This window comes from Centruroides vittatus, unplaced genomic scaffold (assembly GCF_030686945.1).
Source record: "Centruroides vittatus isolate TY-2023 unplaced genomic scaffold, ASM3068694v2 contig_359, whole genome shotgun sequence".
Taxonomy (NCBI): Eukaryota; Metazoa; Arthropoda; class Arachnida; order Scorpiones; family Buthidae; genus Centruroides; species Centruroides vittatus.
The window spans coordinates 143,103-168,623 of NW_027122182.1; the positions used below are offsets into that span (position 1 = coordinate 143,103).

The 25,521-nt window shown below is 35.1% G+C and overlaps 2 protein-coding genes across 2 annotated transcripts in view; one reads left to right on the plus strand and one right to left on the minus strand.

The window, feature by feature from the left end:
• Positions 1 to 1,186: 1,186 nt before the first annotated feature.
• LOC136974942 (peptidase inhibitor 15-A-like) overlaps positions 1,187 to 25,521 on the minus strand; it is a 35,176-nt gene continuing 10,841 nt past the window's right edge. Inside the window, exons 3-8 of the mRNA XM_067269941.1 lie at positions 12,286 to 12,519; positions 10,073 to 10,297; positions 9,890 to 9,975; positions 1,522 to 1,637; positions 1,369 to 1,455; positions 1,187 to 1,284 (exon numbers count right to left, since the gene is read on the minus strand). Of these exons, the coding sequence (XP_067126042.1) occupies positions 1,187 to 1,284; positions 1,369 to 1,455; positions 1,522 to 1,637; positions 9,890 to 9,975; positions 10,073 to 10,297; positions 12,286 to 12,519 (846 nt within the window). The remainder of the gene's footprint in view (positions 1,285 to 1,368; positions 1,456 to 1,521; positions 1,638 to 9,889; positions 9,976 to 10,072; positions 10,298 to 12,285; positions 12,520 to 25,521) is intronic.
• On the plus strand, positions 23,694 to 24,464 carry LOC136974968 (calmodulin-like). Its single transcript, XM_067269963.1, has one exon. The coding sequence runs from the start codon at positions 23,745 to 23,747 to the stop codon at positions 24,384 to 24,386; it is 642 nt and encodes a 213-aa protein (XP_067126064.1). The 5' UTR covers positions 23,694 to 23,744; the 3' UTR covers positions 24,387 to 24,464.

Genomic DNA, 25,521 nt, shown 5'->3' on the forward strand with positions numbered 1-25,521 from the left:
TACTAATATCCATGGCATTAATTTCTTCAACAGATATGTTGATGACTATTTTATAATTTATGATTCTGTATCCCTAGACCCTAATGATTCGGTTATAACTGTTAATAGTTTAGATAATGTAACATTAATAAAGAAATGGATTAACTCAATGTTAACAGTTAACACAATATTCTGAATTTTTCTTATTTATAATCCTTGGAATTTGAGTGACATCAAATAAGCAACCAATGAGAAGAGTGTCTCCTCTATGAGGCAACCTTACATTCCGCTGTTTGATCAATAGGAAAAAAACTTAGAAAAGGAAGTGCCTTCTGCCAATGCTGGAGCATTTTGTTTTGTTTTGCAGATATTTGCAAATTTAGTGGCAATTTTTTTGTGAATCTATGACAAAATGTTTGTCACGTCTCTGTGAAGTAAACCTCATAAATTTTATCAACACGAGTGACACAAAAAAGAAATACAAATGACACAAGGTAGTTAAAAGGATGCGGTAACACTGGGTGTGGCATGTGGGTAGACGAGGACGAGAGAAGACCAAGTGGAAATCCCGTTGGCAGCCCGATGTTCGAGACCCATGTGCCTCAAGTATAGTTGCTATATATCATTTAATATAGCGGTTCTGAAAGTGTGGTCCATGAGCATGCTTCAATTTATCTTCAGACTGAGCTAGTCATTTTCCAAATTGCAGTTTTGTGCTGTTTAGCCAGAGAAAACATTTTTACACATCACGTCTCTTAGAAATAGATTGGATTGTTTGTATACAGCAACTCAACACCTGGGTGATCTGCTGAAGGGGATGCATCCCGGGAGGACTCTCAATGGAAAACTGGCCCATATTTAGGTGATACACACGTGAAGAAAACCCACATGGCTAGCCTGTTGAAGGTTAGCCACATGTTCAGCGGTTTTTTCCACTCAGTCACTAGTGAACCATATCTCTTAGGTTACCGAATAGACAAGATATTTGGCACACAATCAATATATATCTAAGGAGATATTTACAGGATAAGAAGTGGACGAGTGCATAGGTAGTCTGTGAATTGATAAGTCTGAAAACAACTGATTTAAATATTCACAATTTATTTACACATTAATATATATTTACGTACTAAAAATAAATTTAATATTGTATAAATTTTGATAACATGTATACAGTATATCGAATTAATGTGTAATTTAAAATATTTTAAATTTGTACGTAGAAAAGGTTTGTAATTATCATTACAAATGCAATTGCTAATTTTGTTATTTTCTTTACAACAGTAGAGGTACTTCTATGTCCAGCTGAAATTAAGAAAGTATATCAAAATTTAAATGGAGACAGTAGAATTTACTGTATGAAGAACGAATTACGATGCTTACAGGAACCGACGTCAACAGGAACCGACGTATTCGGTTTCAATTCTTGAGCGCAGTTAATAACTTCATCCGGTATTTCTGGAACTGACGTCATTTCTGAAGAAGTGGGTAAATTATTTATTAAATTCGGATTTTTATCAAGTACAAATCTAAAAATCTTACCGCATAAACGAAAATAACGATCTTCTGTATCACATTTCTGAGCTTGAGGTGGACACAGACTAGGGTTACAGTCTGCTCCGCCTGCTTCAAAAGGTAGATCTTCACGAACGTTTCCACTAATATAAAAGATAGGATAAAAATTAAATTGACGACGGCGTGGCCAATTTAACGTGTCAGCCTACTGCTTTGGAAACTCGAGAATCCGCGCGAGCAAGTGCCAGGAATTTTTTTCACGTGGGCTGTCCGGGTATGTCGGGCCCTGTCCATCATCATCTTAGCCCATTATGGGCCTGGCCGAACTAATTGCAGGCATGGTAAACAGACCCTCTTAGTGACCACAGGATGAAGGGAGCTAGATATATACATAAACTTCCAAGTAAAATCGAATTATTTGGTTAACCTGATTTTTCTTTCAATCATATCTATCGTAGGAAACCTAAGCCAATGCACAATGGATGTGCACAAGTGACAAGCAGCAGGGCCCTTATCACCTGTTCACATCCATTTTGCCCACTCCGAAAAATTCCTGGAGTTGCAGGCTTGAATTTGATTCTGGGCCGGCCCCCAGAGCTGGTAGGCTAACGCCTTAACTGCCTCTGCTATAAGACCGTCAATACGAGAATATTTATATTTAAAAATTTCTTTATCGAAATTATAAAATAGTATAACTTACCCTGGATAAAAATTGCATATAAATAAATTATTGGGTGGACAAGTTAACATCGAGCAACCTACGGAATGACTTTCAGCCCAAAATAACTATACAATTTATTGAAAGAACTTTATCACAATTATAATTGATATTTTTATAAATTTAGTAATAAATTTTTAAATTACAGAATGTCCCTTACCGCCTTATAATTTAAACATCCAAGCAAATCATTATCTTTGCACTTGTTTTCGGTGTAATTATATGACTTGTAATTGCCCCAGCTCTTAATCGCATCTATAGCAATTTCACGTCCTCTGTATATATTCTGATTAATGGACTCCAGACAGTTTTTTGGGCCTCGCATGTCAGGACAGTTCTTGCCCCATTTTTCTGCCATTTCTGCCAATTTTTCATTCCACATCTAAAATTAATTCCCCGTTACAAAAATTAAGATAAAAATTAGACATCATAACGTTTAAAATTAATTGTTATTAAATACGGGGTGGAAATAAGAAATTAAAAAAATAGAATCATATTCTACAAGCAAAGTTTTTCAAATATTTTAGTTAGACATCTTTTCCATGTTACAATCAAACCTCTTCTCAAATGGCAATGATGGGAACATAAGTGCAGACGATCTGTACAAACACCCTGTTTATTAAACTTTCTAAACAATTTCTGAAAGTATATTTAAATAACGTATTTCCTCGATTAAACCTGTATAAGTCGGAAGGGGGAACCCTCGACTTATGAACTCGAACGAGACTTTCCCATGCTGAGTATTCGAAAATATTGAAGCGGAGCGTTAGCGAAAACTCCACTATGTAGTTCACAGAATTGTGCTGGTTCTCAAAATTTGATGGGCCGATTTTGATAAATCTCTGCCATTTTCCGTTAATTGCGACGAGGGATTAAAAATGTGAACCCGTGGCTTTGTGTTAGAGATAGAATGGAGTCAAAGTGACAATGTTCGTGGTCCCTGCGCGATTGAGTGTGCCAAAGAAATTTAGGGGACGAAAATGAGATTTAAAAGAAAAACAGTATCTGCATTGCGCGTGAATAACAGAAAATAAGCACGAAAAACAACGAAAACACGAACAAAACAATCAACGCCGATTGCTCTGTTTTTGGATCACCTCTCTGTAGTTGGTAAGTGAAAGAATCGGCTGTCTGTGCTTTGCAATTGTGAGGATTGCTTTTTTTCGGCTTTATCGCGAGATATCCCTGCTATACTTTTATTTCAAAAAGTATCCGTGAACCCTGTAACAAAATGCCGTCCGACTCTAACAATTTGAAGAGGTAGAATTTGAGTTAAACTCCTGACCTGATAATCTAAAATTCATTACTCTATACAGTGTACAATACATTATACTGTACTTTAAAATATTTCCAATGCTTTGTAACTCCGGGTTTTATTTTTAACAGTATTTTTATTCCCCGGGGTTTAATGGAGGAAATGCCGTATATTTTACTGTATTAAGGATTACATAATAACTTCTTAAATGTTATCAAAGCTCATTAAATTAGCATTTTTAGTAAAAATTTTTTAAAAAATGATTTAGAAAATCGAAAATATTCACCAATTTTATAATTTCAGTGCTAGTAACCGGAGGATGTCTTCTGAAATAATTGAGTGTTGTCACAATATCTTTTATTTCGCGCTCGTTAAAACCTAAAGCCTTTTCCATTTTACTGGAATCCACCTGTACAATGCGTGCTAATTCGTTTCTTTCCGAAGAAACTAAGCACTTTTCATCCAAACACATCATTTCCAACAACACCAAAACTAAAACACTTCGAATCATTGTTTCCACCTGTGATAAAATACCTATGTATGATTTAAAAAATCTATTTAACTTTATAATTTCGTAATTAAATTACAAATTTCTAACCAAATAAAATTACAGGCACGATCTAGAATGTAAAATATGAATTAAATAAACAATTGGAGTAAAAATAACAAGAAAATCGAATAAAATGAACACTGTGTAACATTTTTCGGTACTTACTTCTCTGAATTCCAAGCTAGAATAAATGGAAAATGTTTAAATTCGACTTAAAATTCTGTGGAATACAGTTCAAATTCGAATTATTCGAACGATAAAAAGCTATTCGTTATTTTGAAAGCGTTTTCGAATGTTGCGAATGATGTTTGCGCGTGTAAAGTCCACGAGGATGACCACGTGATTGTAATAATGGGATTAAATAAAGATATTAATTTGTAATTAAAATTTGTGGTTTTGCTATAAACTAACATACCAACTCGGCAGTTATGAAGCGATAGGCTATTCTACAATGAAAAAATAGAAAAAAAAATCGATCCGGATCTTTTCTACTAAAATATTTTAAAATTAATTAATTTAATTCTAATTATTAAATTTAATACAGAATGAGGGACTCGATGGCCTACTTTTAGCAAGATCTGTAAACGCAATGTCTAGACACGATAGCGTCATTCGTGGCGACAGTCGCCATATTGGGTCCTTTGAGGTTCTGTGCCGTGTGTCTAGAGCGAATTTGGTTATTGGCTTTTTCGATCTCGATTAGTTGAATTCTTTGTCATCTATTTTTTAAAAAATGGTTTGGTATTCAGCACTAAACTAAAAATTCGTCAGTCGAAGGTGTAGATTGTTCCATTTTCCCACTGACAGATCAAGGAAAGTGATGATTTAAGAGTTATCTAGCCAAATTATAGCTTGCTTAACCAATTAAATTAACCACATCAACGTGGTTAATTTTATACTGTTTCCTAGGAGAAAATTTCGAACAGCTTTTAGGAATAAATAAAGCTTAAAAACCTTAGGTTTGACTGTATATAGACAATAGAATGTTTGCCTCTCTGTTGTTAGCTTTTTGGTCGATCTGTTCCAAATTTTTTATACTTACTCTCAGAAATTATGAGGAAAATATAGTCTGGACGCCCCACTCTTCTTCTTACTTGATCTCATTGACACTTCGTGATAAACATAACAACGTAGACTAAAATAAACTTTTAATGTGGTTTTCATTTTAACGTTTATCCTTCTTACATTTTGTCCAGACGTGCTGTGAGGTTCTAGATATAATCTGAACCTCTTGTTAAACGCGCTAAAACTGTATTTTATTATCAAAAGGAAATATGACACCAAGTAAGTCCCGAGTGCGACTGGAACAAAGGTGTTAGCATCTAAATCAATGTCAGACCAGAGTTCGAACTTTGGCTCTGACGCTCGTACAAAAATGGCAGAATATAATTGAATCGGTGTAAATGAACAGTTTAACAAAAGAAGACCATCGCGTGTTGTAGTTAAAATTTCTAGATGCTAGAACGGGGATGACAATCGAAAATATGCGCACAGGGTTTGAATTTCCGTCAACCTCGTAAAAGTATAAAATTGGTAGTTCCGACTGGAAGTGTCTTGACCCTTGATGTGAGTCTGTACCTGGTAGTTACGAGTCCGGAACGATTCCGACCGAAACTACCCCCCTCTAACACATATCATGAGTTGATGGTCGGATACCCGAGCGAATAAGGTGGTCTGAGGACCCCTAAATTAATTGATCGAATCCAGATGGGTCGAAGAACCGAAGGAATTTCTCGGGGAGTTCTTCCGGATATATCGGGACCATTGTGGACCTCTTCGAACACATAATTACTTTGCTAAAACGGTCGATTTTACAAATAAATCAGTTCGTGAACTAAAAGTGGTTATTTGTATAAATTATTTCAACTGCAAATAAATATTTACTTATTATAAATGAAATTTAACATTTTATTAATTTTCATAACTTATATACAATACACCGTATTGATGGTAATTTAAAACATTTTAACAATTATTATATGTAGAAAGTATTTGTAATGATCATGACAAGTAAACATGTCAATTTTATTATTATTTTCTTTTCGACTGTAGGCGTATTTCTGTATCCAGCTGAAATTAAGGAAAAAAACACCAACTTAAATGGCGGTAATAACATTTAAGGCCGGTTACTGCCTCCTATATACAGTACACTGCCTGTTAATTATAGTAAAACTAGCAGGTAGGCCCGGCGTTGCTCGGGCAAAAGTAACGATAGCGAAGATTAAGATTATTACGCTATAGTCAACCTTACCCGTTTTCACAGAATGCAAGAATTGGGTCCTCCCTGTTTCCAGACTAATTACAGAATTTTTAGATAGGTTTAAAAATATGTTCATTTCCCACAAAAACGAAAAAAGCTGCATCCTGCGTCTTACACGTCCCTTTCTCTTAACACTTCCATTGTTACGTAACACTTCCATCGTTGATGGAAGTGTTTAGACTTAATCCTGTCCCTCTCCCCGTGGGGAGGAATTTCGAAAAATCCCTTCTTAGTGTGTATTCTCGTATCGTACCCTAACTGTGTACCAAATTTCAACTTTCAACTCCTAACCGTTTAGGCTCTGTGCTGATTATTATTATTATTATTATTATCAACTCGTCTCGATTATATATATAGATTTAATAAGAGATAGCGCCCAACGTCTACCTCTAATCTTTATTCTAGTATTTATCCAAATTACTCAGTATTTACTTATTTTAATAGTGGTACATTGCCTGTTCGATCCGATAAGACTCGTGTTTCCGAGTGGTTTTTGCCTCCGAGACGGTATTGGTGACTTAGTGGTATTTTTCGTTGTTTATAATGTATTCGGTAGTTTTTGATTACTTTACAATTTAAATTAATTTTAGAATGTTTCAAACTTAAGAAGCGAAATTTAGCAAGATAGCTTATGTGTAAGGGGCATTGATGCTAGTGCCGTAACTAGGCAGGTGCAACAGGTGCACCCGCACGGGGCCCACTTGAAAGGGGAGCCCAAAATACGTGTATTTGTTTCATTATTTTCCCAAACCTAATTAATTAAGGGGCCTAAATTTCCCTGTTAAATTTTGAGGTGATAGGTCGAAGAGATGGAGAGGTAAAAGCCATATTTCGCGCGGGTCGGACTTAATGAAGATTGTACTTGTTAACATTTAAAGTTTTTTAAAAATAAAACTTATCTCTACCCTGAAAATTCTTTTGCAATTTTATAATAATTAAAAATATAGAAAGTTTTTATAATAAAATCTCATAACAGCCAAGAAAGTTACGCAACTCGTTATTATTATTATTATTTGTTTTATAACTCTGTGATTTATTAAAATTTTTGTTAAATTCAAATTAAATGTATTTGACCCTTGAATGTACGGGTAATCCCTGATCCCTGTGTTTAAAATAATAAAAATTACATTACCTTTTAAAATGTTTATTTATATAATATAACTAACCAAATAAAAGCCATTTTTCTTTTTTATTACAAAGTACAATATAAAATAATATATTACTTTCCTAAGTATTTAAAGAACAGTAAAGGATAAAGGCAAATGAGGAAAGTCTTTATTTGTAATCATTTCGGATAAAATCATGTCAACTGAAAATATCGCATTAGCCATATTTCCCTTTCCATATAACCATATAAACCCTTTCTAGCTTCTCTTTAAAATGTTGTTGCCTCTAAATTTGTTATAAAAATCAGGAAAACTTAAAACCGCATAATAAACGTATAAATATTGGGATTCTCTGCCACTACTGCCTCTAGTGGTCAGGATATGAATTATAGGAAACACAAAATTTTCTAAAAACCGGTCTAATGAACAGACAGTTCGTGTATATAAGGCAGTGGGCCGGTTCATATTCCGCGAGAACGGAAATAGAAGAAATAAACCACACTAAATAACTTTAGTGCGCGACACTTCGCTCATTAGTAATGACATAATTCTGCCCTCTTTCGGTTGAAAAGTCGACAGAAGTTCTGTTTTTCTGCCTGTTAGTCAGGCGTACTTTACAATCTTTTGCATCCTTCGGTGCAGAGAGTGATAAAATTCAAATGATTACAATTAGAGCGTAATTTATTATTTATACGTTTGAAATTAACCCCGATACGCCATTTGGAATCAAAATGACTCAATGAATTTTAAAATGTGCCATTTGCTAACTTATTGTTTTAGCGGTTTCCCGATTCAAGACATTCTATCTATTTGTTACACATATATGAAATTTCATTGAAAAAACTGTTGTATTTAAGAAGTTTACAGATAATATGGTGTGCTGGGTCACTTTGTACACCACATAGCATTTCGAGATCAAATCAGGGGAAGAGTGGAGTGTCCGGATTTTATAAAAGTTTATGTTTTCCTCAGAGTCCCAGAGAATAAGTATGAAAAATTTGGTGCGGATCGGTCAAATGGTTTAGAAGTTAATAAAGGAAATGAGGGGAATAAAGAGAGGGATAAGAAAGTCCGGGTTTCAAGAATAATTTGGAGAAGATCAACCAATAAACAAAGAAGAGACAGAGAAACATTTTATATCCTATATAAAACCGATCAGGAACTGTCTAGTTTAACAGACTAAACAACTCTGACGTTACCTAATAATTCAGAGTATAATTGTTCCGAGGAACAACCTAGATTAACGTTCCGCACTCAGGTCGGTTCCAACGGCTCCAGTTCCAGCAGCAGAACTGGATCTCCCACCTATAGTAATGATACTGGCATAACTCTGGTGGAAGTGCTGCCATCCCTCTGTAATTGTTTTGAACGATTACTTCGCGATGGCAATATTTTTTTCTTTTGGTTGATTAGAATTATTTTGACATTAACTGTAATGATGCATCATGGAACCACTCAAAATCTCCGTTCTTTCTTTTCGAATTAATTAACCGAATGTACTCTATTTAAAAATTTTACTACTCTAAAGCTTTGAATGAGTACCGAAAGTGCCTGCACCCTTCTTTTGAAGTATTAACGCTTATAGGAAGAGAAAAATAGAAAACAGTACAACTATATTTTCTTCTCTTTTCCATTTGAAGGAATATGAACCGGCCTTAATGTGTGTAGAATTGTGATACTTACAGCACGTAACATGAGTAGTAGTATCCGGTTCCGAAGTTGTGTACGGTTCCAAAGTTGTACTCGGTTCCAATTGTAGAGCACAGTTAATAACCTCATCTGGTAGTTCTGGAACCGATGTCATTTCTGAAGAAGTAGGTAAATTATTTGCTACATTCGGACTTTTATCAGGTACAAATCTAAAAATCTTACCGCATAAACGAAAATAACGATCTTCTGTATCACATTTCTGAGCTTGTGGTGGACATACACTAGGCTTACAGTCTACTCCGCCTGCTTCAAAAGGCAGATCTTCATCAAGTTTTTCACCACTAATGTAAAGGATATGAGAGAAATTAAATTGGCGGTCAATGTGGTTAAGATGGGAATCGCTCTGGGAAACTCAAAATCGAATCACTAAAAGATATCTTGGATATGTCACGTTCTGCCCCTCATTGCCCTGTTGTCCTATTGTATACCTGCCCTAACTTACGGTAGGCACGAAGAGGAGGCCCACTTAATACCCATAGTAAGGAAAATGCTAAAATGTATAAATAAACTACCTCTTAAAACCGAAACTAATTCGGTAAAACTGCTTTTTTTTTTTGTTTTTAAATTATATTCATCGTGAATTCATCGACCAGTGGGAGACCTAATTGCGAAGAATGGCGCTTGACATCAGGGACAGACCATTCCCGAAAAATTGCTGCAGTTTCTCTCCTAAATATGATTCTAGACTTTCAGAGCAATAGGCTGACACCTTAACTGCTTGAGCCTTCACGTTCAACACGAGAATATTTATATTTAAAAATTTATTTATAGAAAATGACGGAATATTATAACTTACCCTGGATAAAAATTGCATATAATTAAATTGTTGTGTCTGCAAGTTAATATTGCGCATCCTACAGAATGACTTTCAGCCCAATGTAACTATAAAATTTATTCAAAGAATCTTATCAGAATCACAATTTATACTTTTATAAATTTAATATTAAGTTTTAAATTACAGAATTTGAATTTTCCTTACCGTCTTATAATATAAACATCCAATATAATCTTCATCGAAGCAATAGTTTCCAGTGTAATTATATGACCACTGGTTGTTCCAACTCGTAAGTGCACTTTCAACAGTTTTACCGTTTCCTCTGTATACATTTTGGTTCATGTATTTTAGACAGTTTTTTGGGCCTCGTTTGTTGGGACAATTTTCGCCCCATTCTTCTGCCATTTTTGCCAATGTGTTATTCCACATCTAAAATTAATCGCTATTATATAAATGAGATATCAAAATATACAATATTAACAAGAAAATAAGAGAAAAATCCTCTTTTACACTCTTTAGAACTACTTGGTGAGCCGTTTCTTTTTATGATAGTCTAAAGGTTGTGGAAGGAAAGGTCTTGAGGAAGGTCCAGCCCTTCCTCAAGATCTTTCCTTCTACAGAGGTCCCCAAAGTGGTCTCCATTGACCCAGGGGTCGACAAGGCATTTTTGGATCAATTGAAAACGGTTTATGAAAAATTATTAGTGCAATGGATGTTACGCGCTTGGAATTAAATCTATTTTCTATATTTTATAAGTAAAATTTTATTAAACAGATTCTGGTTTGACCCTTTGTATGACACCAGAGCAGAGCTATAGCTTTGGAGCTTGCTGTCTCCGAATAGATACACTTATCAGTAATTTCAAAGTGAATAATAGGTCATGCTTTGTTTTTCTACACATGTTATGAATGAAAACTTTAATTAAATCGATTAAAAAATTGGGAAACCGCGCGCATCAGAAATATAATTTGCACATAAAATATACATAAAAAAAGCAATTGGCACGATTAAGTAAATCTGAATTAGTCGTAAATACGTGTATACATACTTATTTACAAAGGTAAAGTGTAAGAATGAGAAGAAAAAAGGAATTCGATCGGTTTGATGGTCTATGGCAACATGTCCATCTTGAGTGGACTTTTATAAGACTGACTCCAATTTATGTGTTAAACACGTAAAGAAAACTCGGAAAACTTCACATTGCCAGGTTGCTGGTAAGACGCAAACCCTCGACTAATGTTCAATGCTTTTACCACTCGGTTACTGTTGACTAAAAGAAAAAATCAAGTTATATTTACAGGTTTAATTTAGCTTCAGCAGTTTCAGCAAATGTGAGAATTAGTTGGTGCCAATAAAAAGAAAACGACGACTAAAGAAAAACTACACAATATACACTGCATATTATATAAAAAAATATATATGAAAATAGCTTTAAATATGTAATTCTGACAATACTGGAATTCAACAATGGCCAACCGAATAAAACCATTAAACACAGGTAGTTAACTAAACTTATTAAAATAATTTATAATAAATTTGTTTCGATACTTTTTAATTAATTTTTGTGTTTAATCAACGCAAAACATATAAAAATTTGTTTAGTTTTCATATATAATTGAGGCCGTGATCAACTGTTTTGTAAGGTCATTATAGCACGCTTCAATCAACGGGTTGACCACGTGGAATTTTCGGGTTTTCTTCACGTGTCTAACACTCCTAAATAGTAGAATACTATATAATTTTTCACCGAAAGTCTTCCCCTTGGCAGATCGCCTTGTGTTACGTTGCCTTATTCCATCAATCCAATCAACAAAGCAGGAGAGCAATTTCCTTTTTAGAACAACTCCTCTGTTCGAGGAAATTATAATTCTAAATAACCTTTGTTTGCTCGAGAAGAAAGCGTCGGGCCCCATGACTTCTGGTTGAATACAAGAAAGCAACGGACTGATTGGATTCGTTTTATCATTCGCTTTAAGGTCGTTCCTATACAACCATAACTTCCAATTCTTTGTCAGAAAGTCAAAAACATTTCATTGAAATATTTTGGGTGTCAACGTCACGTCATCAACAACAAAAATACAATCATTCTATTGCCAAAACAACAAGCATTCTACTACTAAATGAACATATTTAAATTTCAAATTTGAAAGTAAATACATTCCATTTATAATTAAGTATTTATTACATATTTGAAAACTGTTTCTTAGAGTGAAATTTAATTAATTTACAGCAAACTGCACATAAATTTCTTAAATATTACGTTATATAATGAACTATACATATAATAAATATGTCTATAGATAGACGGTAAATATCTATAGACCTACTGCTTCATATTTATTGTATACTAATGGGATTATAGTTAATTTAAGTTTTAATAAAATTAAAAAGAGAAAGATTTAGGAAATAGAAAATACCAATTTTATCATTTTCTGACTTGTACGGGGAGGATGTCTTCTTAAATAATTCAATTTTACCAGTATATATTTTATATCGTTTTCACTGAGAGCTACGAGCTTCCCCTTTTCACTGGTATCCGTCTGTAAAATGCGTGCTAATTCGTTTCTTTCCGAAGAAACTAAGCAGTTTTCATTCAAAGCCATGACTTCGAACAATGCCAAAACCAAAACACTTCGAATCATTGTATGAGCCTATAATAAAACACATAGGGCAAATCAAGGTTAAAAGGTAAAAGCTGACCGAACTGGTGTTTACTCATCATACCAAACAACACAATAACCAGCAACGTAATGATGTTTCCGAGAAACAGAAAAGCAAAATATAATTTTTTGTTAATTCACCATCTCACCTTTAGAGGTGTGGGTTAGTTGACGAACAGAATATGGATGAGCCCGGTGTAATTTTTGACGGATTAAAGGTTAGACTCATTATACAAGCTTCTAAAGTATTATATACGAGAAACCGAAGTCATCCGCTAATCTTAAACTTTTTAAGGTTACAGTAAACACAAACATTCCGCAAGTCAGGAACAGAAACATTCGATTTTTTCACCTATTTTTACAATAATTGCGCGTGGTGGCATCGTGGCTTCCAATAAACACAATACATTTATATGCAACACTGTGCTTTAGTTCATACAAATCACGTGTTCACCATCTAACCCTTATTTATAAATTTTTTGAAAAACGATTTCAATTTATGTATATATATATATATTTACGTAATTAAATATGAAATTTCTAGAAAAACAAAGTTATATGCAAGTCTTGAATGTAAAATATGGATTAAATTAACAAATTGAGTAAAATAAGTCAGAATAAAATGTATACAGTAATATTTTTCGGTACTTACCTGTCTGAATTTCAACGTAAAATAGGTGGAAAATCTTTAAATTCAACGTAAAATTCCGTGGAATACTATTTAAATTAGAATTATTCAAAAGATAAAACGCTATTCGTTGTTTTGAAATAGCTTTAGAATATTCTTAACGATGTCGCGATTACGTGGTTATAATTGCAGGAGCACGTGGGAGTCATTCGATAATATAGTATTAATAAATTTAATACAAGATGGCGACTCAATCACCTACTTTTAGTCAAGGTCTATTGACCCGTTCATCCCACTAGATGGCGGGAATTTGGTTTGTCGAGAGTTGGCAACACCAAGAAAAAGTTGTTAAGTTCCAAAAAGGCGCGGGAACATAGTGGAATGCTCTTATAACCGAATTAATGTAAATAGTTGATTTGTTTTGTGTGAATAAAATCTAAAGACAGATTTAGTGGACTTTTTGCTTGATTGGACATACGACAGGGAACCTGGCGTACGAACGAGACGGTCAGGTGAGAGTTACGAAAATTAATTAATCATTACACGAGACTAGGATGGGCCTGACCCGACATAATGGCGCCCGAACAGGGACGTCAGGTTCTAACTGATTTCACTTATAAACGTTCTACAATTGTTGTACGAACATTGTTTACGTTTGGAAGTATTTATTTAACTGCGGAAAATGAGTACTGATTGGAGGATTTAGTGGAAATACATCTCTGCATTATTTCTATTTGAGCTTGAATCGAGGTTTTCTCTATGTCTATCCTTGTCTGCGTTTGTTCTTTGGGTTAATTAATAAGATTCACGTCATGGAGCCCTCAATCAGATTACGTGGATCCTACCGAAGTGCTTTCACAAAGTTCACCGATAGGGTGCAGGAATTCCTGACGTCAAAAGTTGAAGGTTTCGATTCATGTGCTGGATTTTTGGCCCAGTTACAGGAAAAATATTCTAAAATAGAAACCATCGATAAAGAAATATTAGATAAGTTACAAAACGATGAGAAGTGTTCTCGACAGATGTTGGAGTGAAGAAATTGAGGGTATTGAGAATTACAATGGTACATTCGTAGATTTGAAAACAAGACTAGAGCGTCGTTTGAATACGTCGGAGCTGGATGAAACACGAAGCGAAGGCGAAACTGGCTATTCCAAGGGAAATTTTAAGTTACCAAAGATTGAATTGCAAAAATTTGATGGCAATTTGAAAAATTATCTTTCTTTTTGGGGACTATTTAAGAAAATACATGAAGATCCCAATATTTCGAATTTGGATAAATTTCAATACCTCATTCAGTCGACTCTGAAGGGCTCAAGGGCCAGGGAAGTAATTGAATCGTTCCCCGTGACAGCCAAGCATTACTCGCAAGCAATTGAGTGTTTAAATTCGCGTTTCGGAAGAGAAGATGTGCTCATCGAGGTTTACGTGAGAGAGCTCCTGAGTCTAGTACTGAATAACGCATTGGGGCAAGAGCACAAATTGCCACTTGTGAAACTTTATGATCGTATCGAGACACAACTACGATCCCTTAAAATGCTTGGTGTTACTACGGATAAATGTGCTTCAATGCTCTATCCTTTAGTTGAATCTAGCTTACCGACCAACCTCTTGAGATTTTTTTTTTTTGTAACTCTTTCCGCCCTGTGGGCACTAAGAGGGCCTTATATAGCAAGCCCATTATGGGTTCGGCCAGGCCCACAATGGGGCGGCCGGGTGGTGAGGAACGAGGACCGACGTATCCGGATGCACCACCCCCCGAAAAATTCCTGAGGATTTTTCGACCCGTCCGGATTCGATCTCGGGTCCCCCAGGGCGGCAGGCTGCGAACCTTGACCGCTCGGCCATCCGGCCACACCTCATGAGAATTTGGGAAAGACACCTAAATTCGATGCTACTCAAGTCTGGAAGAGGGAATTTCAACAAATTAGAAACTCTGATGCAGTTTTTGCGTAACGAAATTGAAAGCGAGGAGAAAATTTCCTTAGCTACAAGTGGGTTTGGCTTTCAGAACAAAACCAAGAAGGTAGTACAAAGTAAAATTAAGGCTGCCTCTCCCTATAACAAGACTGTTCCAACTGGTATGGAACTTTCGACTTCTGCTCAAGAGAAACCATTCAGGGATCAGCAGTGTGTATTCTGTGAGAAATCCCATGCTAGCGCTGAGTGCAGGAAGGCGGAAAATTTGACTTTAGATCAAAGGAAACAAATCCTTACAAAGCGAGGAGCTTGTTTTAAATGCTTAAAACTGAATCACATATCTACTTCATGTAGAGCAAAGTGTAGTTGTACAGTTTGTGGCAAACCGCATCACGTTCTTCTCTGTAGGAATAGCCGAAAGGTATCTCCCAACAATGCTTCTTTTGGTGAAGGTGACGGCGCCTCCCCAGTATGTGAGCAGGCATTGGCTAATGTGTCATCAACTCCACGTGTCTTGCTACAGACTTTGGTTGTGATTCTGAGGGGAGAGGAAAGGTGTCTCAAAATCCGTGCAATTATTGATACTGCCTCCCAGAGGTCCTATATCTTGAAGAGCACTGCAGAAAGAGTCGGTTACCAACCAATGAGAAAGGAAAATTTGAAACATTCGTTGTTTGGAGGTTCATGTACGGATATTTGTGAACACGATGTGTACAAGGTACACCTCTCGTGCGTAGACGATAAATATCGTTGTAATTTTGATGTCTTGGACCAATCGACCATTTGTTTAACCACGCCCCCAATTACACAGGAACTGTGTCAGGATGAATTGTCAAATATGGGGATATCCTTGAGCGATTGTCAAGGTCCCATTGAATTGCTCATAGGAGCGGATGTCGCTGGCAAACTAATGACAGGAGGACTCCGGACCCTCAAATCAGGTTTAACTGCTATTGAAACGAAACTCGGTTGGACGATCTTAGGACGCACGAAGGAGCATTCCGAGCCAACCGAAAACTTGAATGTCACTTCGATGTTAATTGGAGATTTGCGAATTCCTGATCTTTGGGAATTAGATATTCTTGGAATAAAGGACCCTGCCGAAAAACAATCAAAGAAAGAACTGGAACAAGCGTCTATCGAACATTTTGAAAAGACGCTGAAGAGAGATAGCGATGGTCGGTACATGGTGTCCTTGCCTTGGATAGAAGGTTGTCAAGCTCTGCCTGATAATAGGGTTCTGGCCGAGCGAAGATTAAAATCTACAGTGAAGACTCTACAGAATAAGAACCTGGTCGATGTCTACGAGGGAGTCTTCAAGCAATGGCTTGAAGAACAAATAATCGAAGAAGTAAAAGACGTCAAAACGAATGAGATTAACTGCCATTACCTTCCACACAGAGCTGTCATCAAAGAGCATTCCACGACGAAGATTCGTCCAGTCTTTGACGCCTCCGCTAAGGAAAGAGGCAACGTCTCCTTAAACGATTGTTTAGCAAAGGGTCCTAACCACATTGAATTGAAACCCAGTATTCTAAATAAATTTCGATTATTTGAATACGGAGTAATAGCTGACATTCGAAAGGCTTTTTTGCAGATAGAAATAAGTGAAGCGGATCGCAACTTTCTCAGATTCTTGTAGTGGGAGGGTGGCGACCCTGGAGAATTAAAGGTTTTCAGACATCGTAGGGTAGTGTTTGGAGTAAACTCGAGTCCATTTCTCCTGGGAGCCACTCTAAATTATCACTTAAACCATGTTCCAGATCATCTGCAAGAAACAGCTTTAAAACTCAAGAAATCGATGTACGTTGATAACTGCGTTACGAGTTGTCAGTCCAAAGAGGAGCTGGTGGATTTTATGAGACAGTCTAGAGAAATCATGCGTTTAGCATGCTTTGATTTAAGAGGTTGGGTATACAATGGTATACAAACAGAAACGTCACCGGTTTGCGACGGCGATGAAAGGACATTGGGAACTTTGGAAATCCAGCCCGATGAAATAGTCAGTGTGCTAGGATTGAATTGGAATATTTCAGAGGACGTTTTATACTGTGATGCAAACCTTAGGGTACCTAACGATGAAATTTTAACAAAAAGAGTGGTTCTGTCATTGGCGAGTCAACTTTTTGATCCAATTGGATTCCTTTCTCCAGTGACATTAATACCAAAACTTCTGATGCAAGAGTGTTGGAAAAGAAAGTTAGCTTGGGACACCCCATTACCGCACGATTTAGAAAGAAGATTGCTAAAGTGGATAAAAGAATTAAAATTTTTAAAGGAAGTGAAAATTCCTAGAAGGATAGGAAATAGCTACAATACAGCTGTCCCACTCTCATTTTATATATTTTGTGATGCATCACAGTACTCCTATGCCGCTTGTATTTATCTCAGACAGCCAGATACCTACAACATAAAGTGGCTGTTGATACATGCCCGTGTTGCATCTTGCGCGTGTTGCACCTTTAGAGTCTGTATCGATCTCAAGGCTTGAACTTCTAGCCTGTTTATTGGGTGTCAGAATGATGAACACTATTAAAGGGGACTTCCCACTTGAACGATTATCAACACTTTATTGGACTGACTCCATGAATGCGTTGTATTGGATCAAGAATCAGGAATGCTGGGCTACATTTGTTATGAATAGAGTAAACAAAATTAGATCTTTAAGTAGTCCAGATGACTGGAATCATGTTCCAGGATACTTAAACCCTGCAGATCTCCCATCTCGGGGTTGTAATGCAAGAACTTTAGCCGAATCTCACTGGTGAGAGACACTTCAATTTACAAGCTTACCGGTAGAAGAATGGCATCGGCAGAAGGAAATGCCTGATATGGAGATAGTGAGCTCTGAAAGGAAAAAATCTGTGATTTCTGCGCTGGATGTAGAGAAAGCAGAAAGGTTTTATGAGAATTATTCTACTTACTGGAAAATATTGCGAATACCGGTTTATCTCAAATCTCGAAGGACGACCCCTTCGAATGTCTGGGGGGCTCACAGTAAAGGAAATAAAGCACGCTGAATTAGTATTACTGAAACTGATTCAAAAAGAAGAATTTCCAAAGGGGATAGATAACCGTTTACGAAAACTGCACCCAGTGATAGACAAGGAAGGTCTTTTGAGAGTGAAGATTCTCGTATTCAGAAGTAAAGATAGTGAAGATTTCCGATTACCCATTATCTTGCCTGGGAATCACTATATTGTACAGAAATTGATAGAATGGAAACACAGAGAATTAAACCACGCTGGTGTTCAAATTTTAATGAATCATCTGCGCGAGAAATACTGGATACTGAGGTGCAGAAAATATATCCGGCTTATCACACTGCGATGTTCTAGGTGTCGAAGATTTGTTGTGTCTCCAGCCCACCCTGAATCTCTGCCATTGCCTGTGGATCGCATAAGAGATGCTGCGCCATTCGAGGTTACTGGCGTTGATCTAGCTGGTCCACTGTACTTGAGGGATAAGCAGAAGTGTTGGATTGTCCTGTATACTTGTGCAGTGTACAGGGCTGTGCATCTCGAGTTGTTGACGTCTCTGTCAACGAAGGCGTTCCTGCAAACATTCAGACGATTTCTGGCAAGAAGAGGACGCCCTTCTGTCATTTATAGTGATAATGGTACAAATTTTGTCGGTGCTGCCAAAATTTTCTCTGAGGCTGAACTTTCAAAGATTAAAGATGAAATTCTTGTTCAGAGCATTATCTGGAAGTTCATTCCCCCAGCTTCGCCTTGGTGGGGTGGCTGGTGGGAAAGGTTGGTAGGATGTGTAAAGCAGATTATGAGGAGAATTTTGGGACGAGCCTCGTTAACATACGAAGAGCTCTACACAATTATCTGTGAGGTAGAGGGTTTGATGAACTCTCGACCACTTACTACACTCTCAGAAGATACTGAAGATTTAATCCCGTTGACTCCTAATATATTTCTGCAAGGGATATAGGAAACTGGACTTCCCGATTTAAGCCACTTGGAAAAGGTGAATCTTGGGAAGAGATTCCGTTATTTATGCAAGTTAAGAAAAGATTTACGAAATGTTAAGAAAAGATTTCGAATTGAGTACCTGGGGCAATTGCAAAACCCGAAGAGGGTAGCCAAGGGCGCTAAAGTAATTGCTGTGGGAGATATCGTCTTGGTTGGGCATGACAACCAAAAGCGACTTGATTGGCCTCTGGCGAAAGTTGTCGAGATCTATCCAGGTAAAGATGGATTAGTAAGAGTAGCCAAAATAAAAACACAGGTTGGATTTCTCATCCGTCCTGTTAGGAGACTGTATCCTTTGGAAATCTCTTCGGTGGATGAAAAGTATGATATGCGAAACGAATTTCGTGGCAAGACTGTAGACTCTACTGAAAACGATTGCGAGAGGACCTATGATCGGTCCCGAATGATCTTTGCCGCTACAGGGAGTGATGTGACCACCTCATCTGAGAGTTCTCGAGTCTCAAAAAGGAGCAGGCCCTTAAAGGCTCCCAATCGGCTAGATTTATAAACTGATTCGAACTCATTCAATTAGTACTATATGTGTTTGTTGTATTTAAATTTAATTTAATTTTGATTTTGACTGACAAAATCAAGGCGGGGAGGATGACCCGTTCATCCCACTAGATGGCGGGAATTTGGTTTGTCGAGAGTTGGCAACATCAAGAAAAAGTTGTGAAGTTCCAAAAAGGCGCGGGAACATAGTGGGATGCTCTTATAACCGAATTAATGTAAATAGTTGATTTGTTTTGTGTGAATAAAATATAAAGACAGATTTAGTGGACTTTTTGCTTGATTGGACATACGACAGGGAACCTGGCGTACGAATGAGACGGTCAGGTGAGAGTTACGAAAATTAATTAATCATTACACGAGACTAGGATGGGCCTGATGCGACAGTCTATATAAGAAGGTCAGGACACGATCTCGTGATTCTTTGCCGCAGCGTCCATTTTGGGACTTATTGATAGAGTTCACTCAACACGTGGTTCCTGCGTGAGTCGACTATATTATACATATAAGTACTCAGAATGTTAAAGAATGGGTTATTTTGTGGCATCAAATTGTAAGAGTAAATCTACAGATGTTCAATTATTTAGGTTTCCTGCAGATAAGCAGAGGAAAGCAAAATGGGTGCAGAACTGCAGATGGGATAAGTGGCAGTCAACTGAACTTTCTAAACTGTGTGAGGTTAGTGTATACCATGTATTTTTCTATAGGTACTGTCTTTGAAATGTATACCTGAGTTTAGATTAAACTATTTGTTGTTCAGCTTCATTTCGAAGAATCTCAATTTGAACTGAGAACTGACGGAAGGAAGCTGCTAAAATGGAATGCTATCGACACAATTTTCAATGGGCCAATCCTCCTAAACCTATTACCAGCAAAAGAAAGCCTATTAGGGAAAGAAAACTTTCCGAAGAAAGAAAAACAAATAGTAAGATTATTTAATTGCTGAACTAGTTCTTTTTTCATCTGAAATAAAGATTACTGTTTTGTTTAATTTTTCTCGATGTTTTATAAATTAGCTGTTATCAAAAATCTTGTTTGTTTAATGCTATCTGTTTTTGCAAGGAATGTTATATAGTACAAAAAAATAATTATTTTAACTTGTTTTGACTTATAATCTATCTATATATATATATATACTTTATATATACTGTCTCTACTTTGTAACTGAGAGAATTTTTAATTGTAAATTTAATTATAATATTTTAAAGTTAGTACATTTAAAGAATGAGATTGGGATTAGTGGTGTTTGTTTAAGAATACAACATTTAAATCTAAAATTTGATACGTGATGGCCAGGGTACCAATATGGTACCAAAATCCTCCTTGGCATGAAAAGTTTGCATGATTTCATAATTAACCACTACAATTAGTGTTAAAACGAAGCTACTCAACTGAAAGAAATAGTGTCATCGCTTAATTATTCAAAACAATTACAATGGGATAACAGCAACCTCCACCCGGATATGCCAGTACTGTATAGTTACAAGGAACGCTATGCGATGTACGAAATGACCCCAACGAACTTTTGACGTTTCGAGTCACTAAAACAATAACTTAACAAGTGGCATTATTTTAAAACTCATTGGGAGTCATGTTGATTCCAAATGGCGTACTTTCAGTTTAGACGCAATAACGTTTTAAATAGAAGTTAGAAGGTGTTTCTGTATAAAACATAAGCTTTTATTTTTTTTTCTGGAATAAGTTTTGTTACTGTATTATAAAATTTTGTAGCTAATTCGGATTTTTCATTTGACAAAACTTTATTCAAGATGATTGCAAATAAAAATTTTTTATCATATTGATTTTATCCATAGCTGTTGTTTGAATACTTAGGGAAATAATAAACATACACGTACTATACATAATTTTATATTGTACTTTGTAATAAAAGGAAAACTACAGTAGAGCATCGATTATCTGACCCACGATTAACCGACTTATCGGTTAACCGACCGCGTTCTAGTCGGCAAATTCAATTGTCCGCTAGTGATGTGGCACTACAATATTTGGCTATGTTTTGGCTACTTTAATATTATTTTTGTTAAATTTTTGCGTGTTTTAGCTGGCAGCACTGGCTCGACCATGAAAGGGAGGCTAGTATTTAAACCAGGCCTAATACACTATACTAATAATGTATTTTTTCATACTTTTCGGTTATCCGACTTTTCAGTTATCTGACCAACCCCAATCCCCAATTAAGTCGGATAACCGATGTTCTACTGTACTTTTATTTCGTTAGTTACATTAAATAAATACAATTTTAAAAAGTAGTGAAATTTTTATTACTTTATTTTAAACCTTTATAATTTGAATAATTAACAATAACTTTAGATGTATAAAATTTTTAGTCAGTTGATTTTTAGTCAGTCTCCTGCCATAGATATGCTATTGGTACAGTACATCTATGGCAGGAGGTATATAAAATACTAGAGGGGTATCTCAATAAAAACTAAAACCGATGGTTCATATTTATTCTTATAAATATTTGAAATGTGTTTTAAAAAATTAAATACTTTGGTAGCAGAGAATTCTGACAAATGATGATATATCAAATTGGATTAAAGAGGCATTGTATATAGGAGACAAACGATCGACGTTAATTAAATGTTACTACCGTCGTTTAAATTGTGATATTTTTTTTTTTTTTTTAATTTCAGCTGGTTACAAAAGTGTATCTACTGTTGTGAAGGGAAGTATAATAAAATTAACATTTTTGCTTGTAATAATGATTACAAATTCCTTCTACATGTAACAATTGATAAAATACAGCCTTGTATTTAAAGTTATACATTGATTTAACATTTGGCATGTTGTATACACTTTATCAAAATTAATAAAATATTAAATTTGGTTTATGGTAAATAAATATTTATGATAAAAAAAGAATGCAAAATCATTTAATTATTGCTGCTAACATCAGATTGGAATTTAAACTCTCAAACGCGCTTTTTACTTTCCTGGCTGCTATGTATAAATAACAAGGGTCTCGACTAGGGTCTGACTTCATGAAGATTTACTAGTTATAAGCTTTTACGATTGTTTTTTTTTTCTATAAAACTCGTCCCTACTCTCAAAATTAACCCTTTTTTGCCACTTTATAATAATTAATAATACAAAGAGGTTTTTATAACAAAATCTCGTAACAGATGGCGCCACACACAATTCTATTTATTATGATTAATATAAATATATTATTAATAAAATCTCACAACAGTCGAACAAGTCGCATTTAGCTAAATGTTCGCAAGGGGCGCGCTCATCATAATGTTCGTCATTTAAATTTTAATTATTTTTGGACAAAATTTAAATTTTCAAATAAAATATTGAACTTATTTAAATTATATAAGTCTGTTTTAATTTAAAGTTCGAACTCTGAAATAGAGGTGGAAAAAATCTAAAATATTTATCTTTTATTGGACTTTCATATTAATACTAACTCGTTCAGTTTAACTCAAGTGAATGAAGGAAAAAATTAATTTTAATTTTGTTTTCTATTTAGTCAATATTAGGCCTATTTATTAATTTATACATATAAATGAGAATGTTTATTTGTTCGCTATGTACTTCTAGGCCGTTTTCCCAACTGGTACGAAACTTCGTATTTACATTAACGTACTTCTAATTTAGACAATGTCGTACATACCACCCCAAAATTTCATTGAATTTCTATATATCAATTAATTTCTGTCGTTTGCTGGCTTTACATATATTATACAACATCTATTAGCTAAAGTTTTTAAAAAATAATAAACTAAATACAGTATAATTTATACAAAAGAGGTATAATTAAAAAAACAAATATTATATTCACTTAATTACTCGACAATGATATAGCTCGTCTATCGCGATATATTATTAATACGAAGGGTAGCATATTGCAATCACCTGCCTGGATTCGAAAGTATTATATAAGTCGCATAATATGTTTATATAGTCGACTTATATACATCATTCTCCGGCCATACGTAATATCCAAATGCTTAAATCTCGCGGTTCGCGGAGATAGTCAAGTAACGATTTTGGATTTCATAGCACTATACCCCTCTATTAGCTAAGATACAACCGTGAGGGATTGGTTATTAAAAATGGCCGAATAAAATGGTGTAATAATTAAACAAGTTCAATTGTTAAGTAATTATTCATTTTAATAGTGTAAATCAGATATAAAAGTTACAATGACTGATAGATTAACAAAATCACAAATATCGTTATTTAAAGAGGTGTTTTCTCTTTTCGATAAAAACGGCAATGGAAGTATCATGAAAGAAGAATTGGATTCCGTCCTTAAATCTTTAGGAATAATTTCTACAAAACAAGAACTCGATGATTTCATTAATGATGTAGACGAAGATGGAAATGGGATTATAGAATTAGACGAATTTCTTAATATGATGAGAAAGAGGATGACAGCAGAGAAAAAGAAGAATATAACCAGAGAGTTATTCAACAAAATTGATAGAAACGGTAACGGTGTCATCGGTCATCAAGAAATATATGATACAATGCTGAATCTGGGTGAGAAACTGACAAATGATGAAGTCACGGAAATGTTTCAAGAAGCAGATATTAATCAAGATGGAAAAATAGATTATGAAGATTTTGTAAAACTAGTGAATAAAATTAAAAGAATGGAGAAAAAGTCGACGTTTTATAATGTCAATTCCGAGATTAAATCAAAATCCGATAAAACAAAACAATCTAATAAGACTACACCCGAAAAACCAGCTGGAATAAAAGAACGAAATGATCCCGTTTCTAACATGAAAATACCTAAAGTTAAGAAAGAAGTTAAAAATCCCAACACGTGTCAAATATGAAAGGAAGAAGAAAAACTTACTTTGAATATATTTAGTTACAATTTCACTAAAATCAATAAATTGTTTTTTCAAAACACGTATGTGTTTAATGTATCTATACTGCTTCTATCACATTAATTCTGTATTTGTAATTTTTTTGAACGTCACTACATTTTTTAATTTTGTTTTTTTAACTTTAAAACACTTTGACTTGAAGTGTTTATTATGCGACTTATATACATCATGGAATTTGCTTCCAACTTCATTACTCAACAGTAATGTATTCAAATTTTTAAAAAATTTGTTTTGAATCCTGCTCATTATTTAGAATCGCTTAGAAAATAAAGACAGAAATAGGTTAGCTTAAGATTTATTGAAATCAACACTTCGCCTTGTCACTGTATACAGTAAGCGTTAAAATCCATCCAAAAACGCAAAAGACTATTTTAAAGAACTAGAAAATGTTGCACAGCACATTTAGTACGATAAACTTTATATTTATTTGCATACTTATATGTTTACGTATATAATTATATAAGAAACGTAATTATTTTATTAATAATAGTAACATACAAATAACGTATGCAATGGGAGGATTCTGATGCAGACAAAAATCTATTTCGTATCTGTGGAAAAAGTATTTGTGTACCAGAACCCCTTTAGCCGCCACTCGAAAACATCGAGTGCCGTTTCCACTTCCCTACGACGAGGACCTAGGAGTTGGGTTTTCGAAAGCGGTGTTGGTGTTATGTGACGGTGTCGTTTACAGTAACGAAGAGTGATATGTAAATGATTGTATGCGACGAACATACGAGATAATGGTTCAATTGCGAATGTTATCGTGAGGGGTGTTTGAAAGTACAGTAGAGCGTCCTTTATCCGAAAACTTTCCAGTCGGACTGTGTCGTGCTAAATCGAACGTTTTTGATACTAGATTGACTTCTAAAGTATAATTTTTTTGTTTTTATATTTTTCAATATATTTACTTTGTACAAAATACAGAAATAATTTTTAACTATACAATAGCCTCGATTATTATTATAAAAATTTTCGTTAGGCTTAAAATCGACGAAAATTCAACACGAAGCGACACGCGACGGAAAAAAATTTCAACATCGGATAGGTTAATTTACAAACGTTTACGATTTACTTTATA

Coding starts and splice junctions, on each gene's coding strand:
- LOC136974968 (XM_067269963.1), top strand. CDS start 23,745: ATGACTGATAGATTAACAAAATCACAAATATCGTTATTTAAAGAGGTG.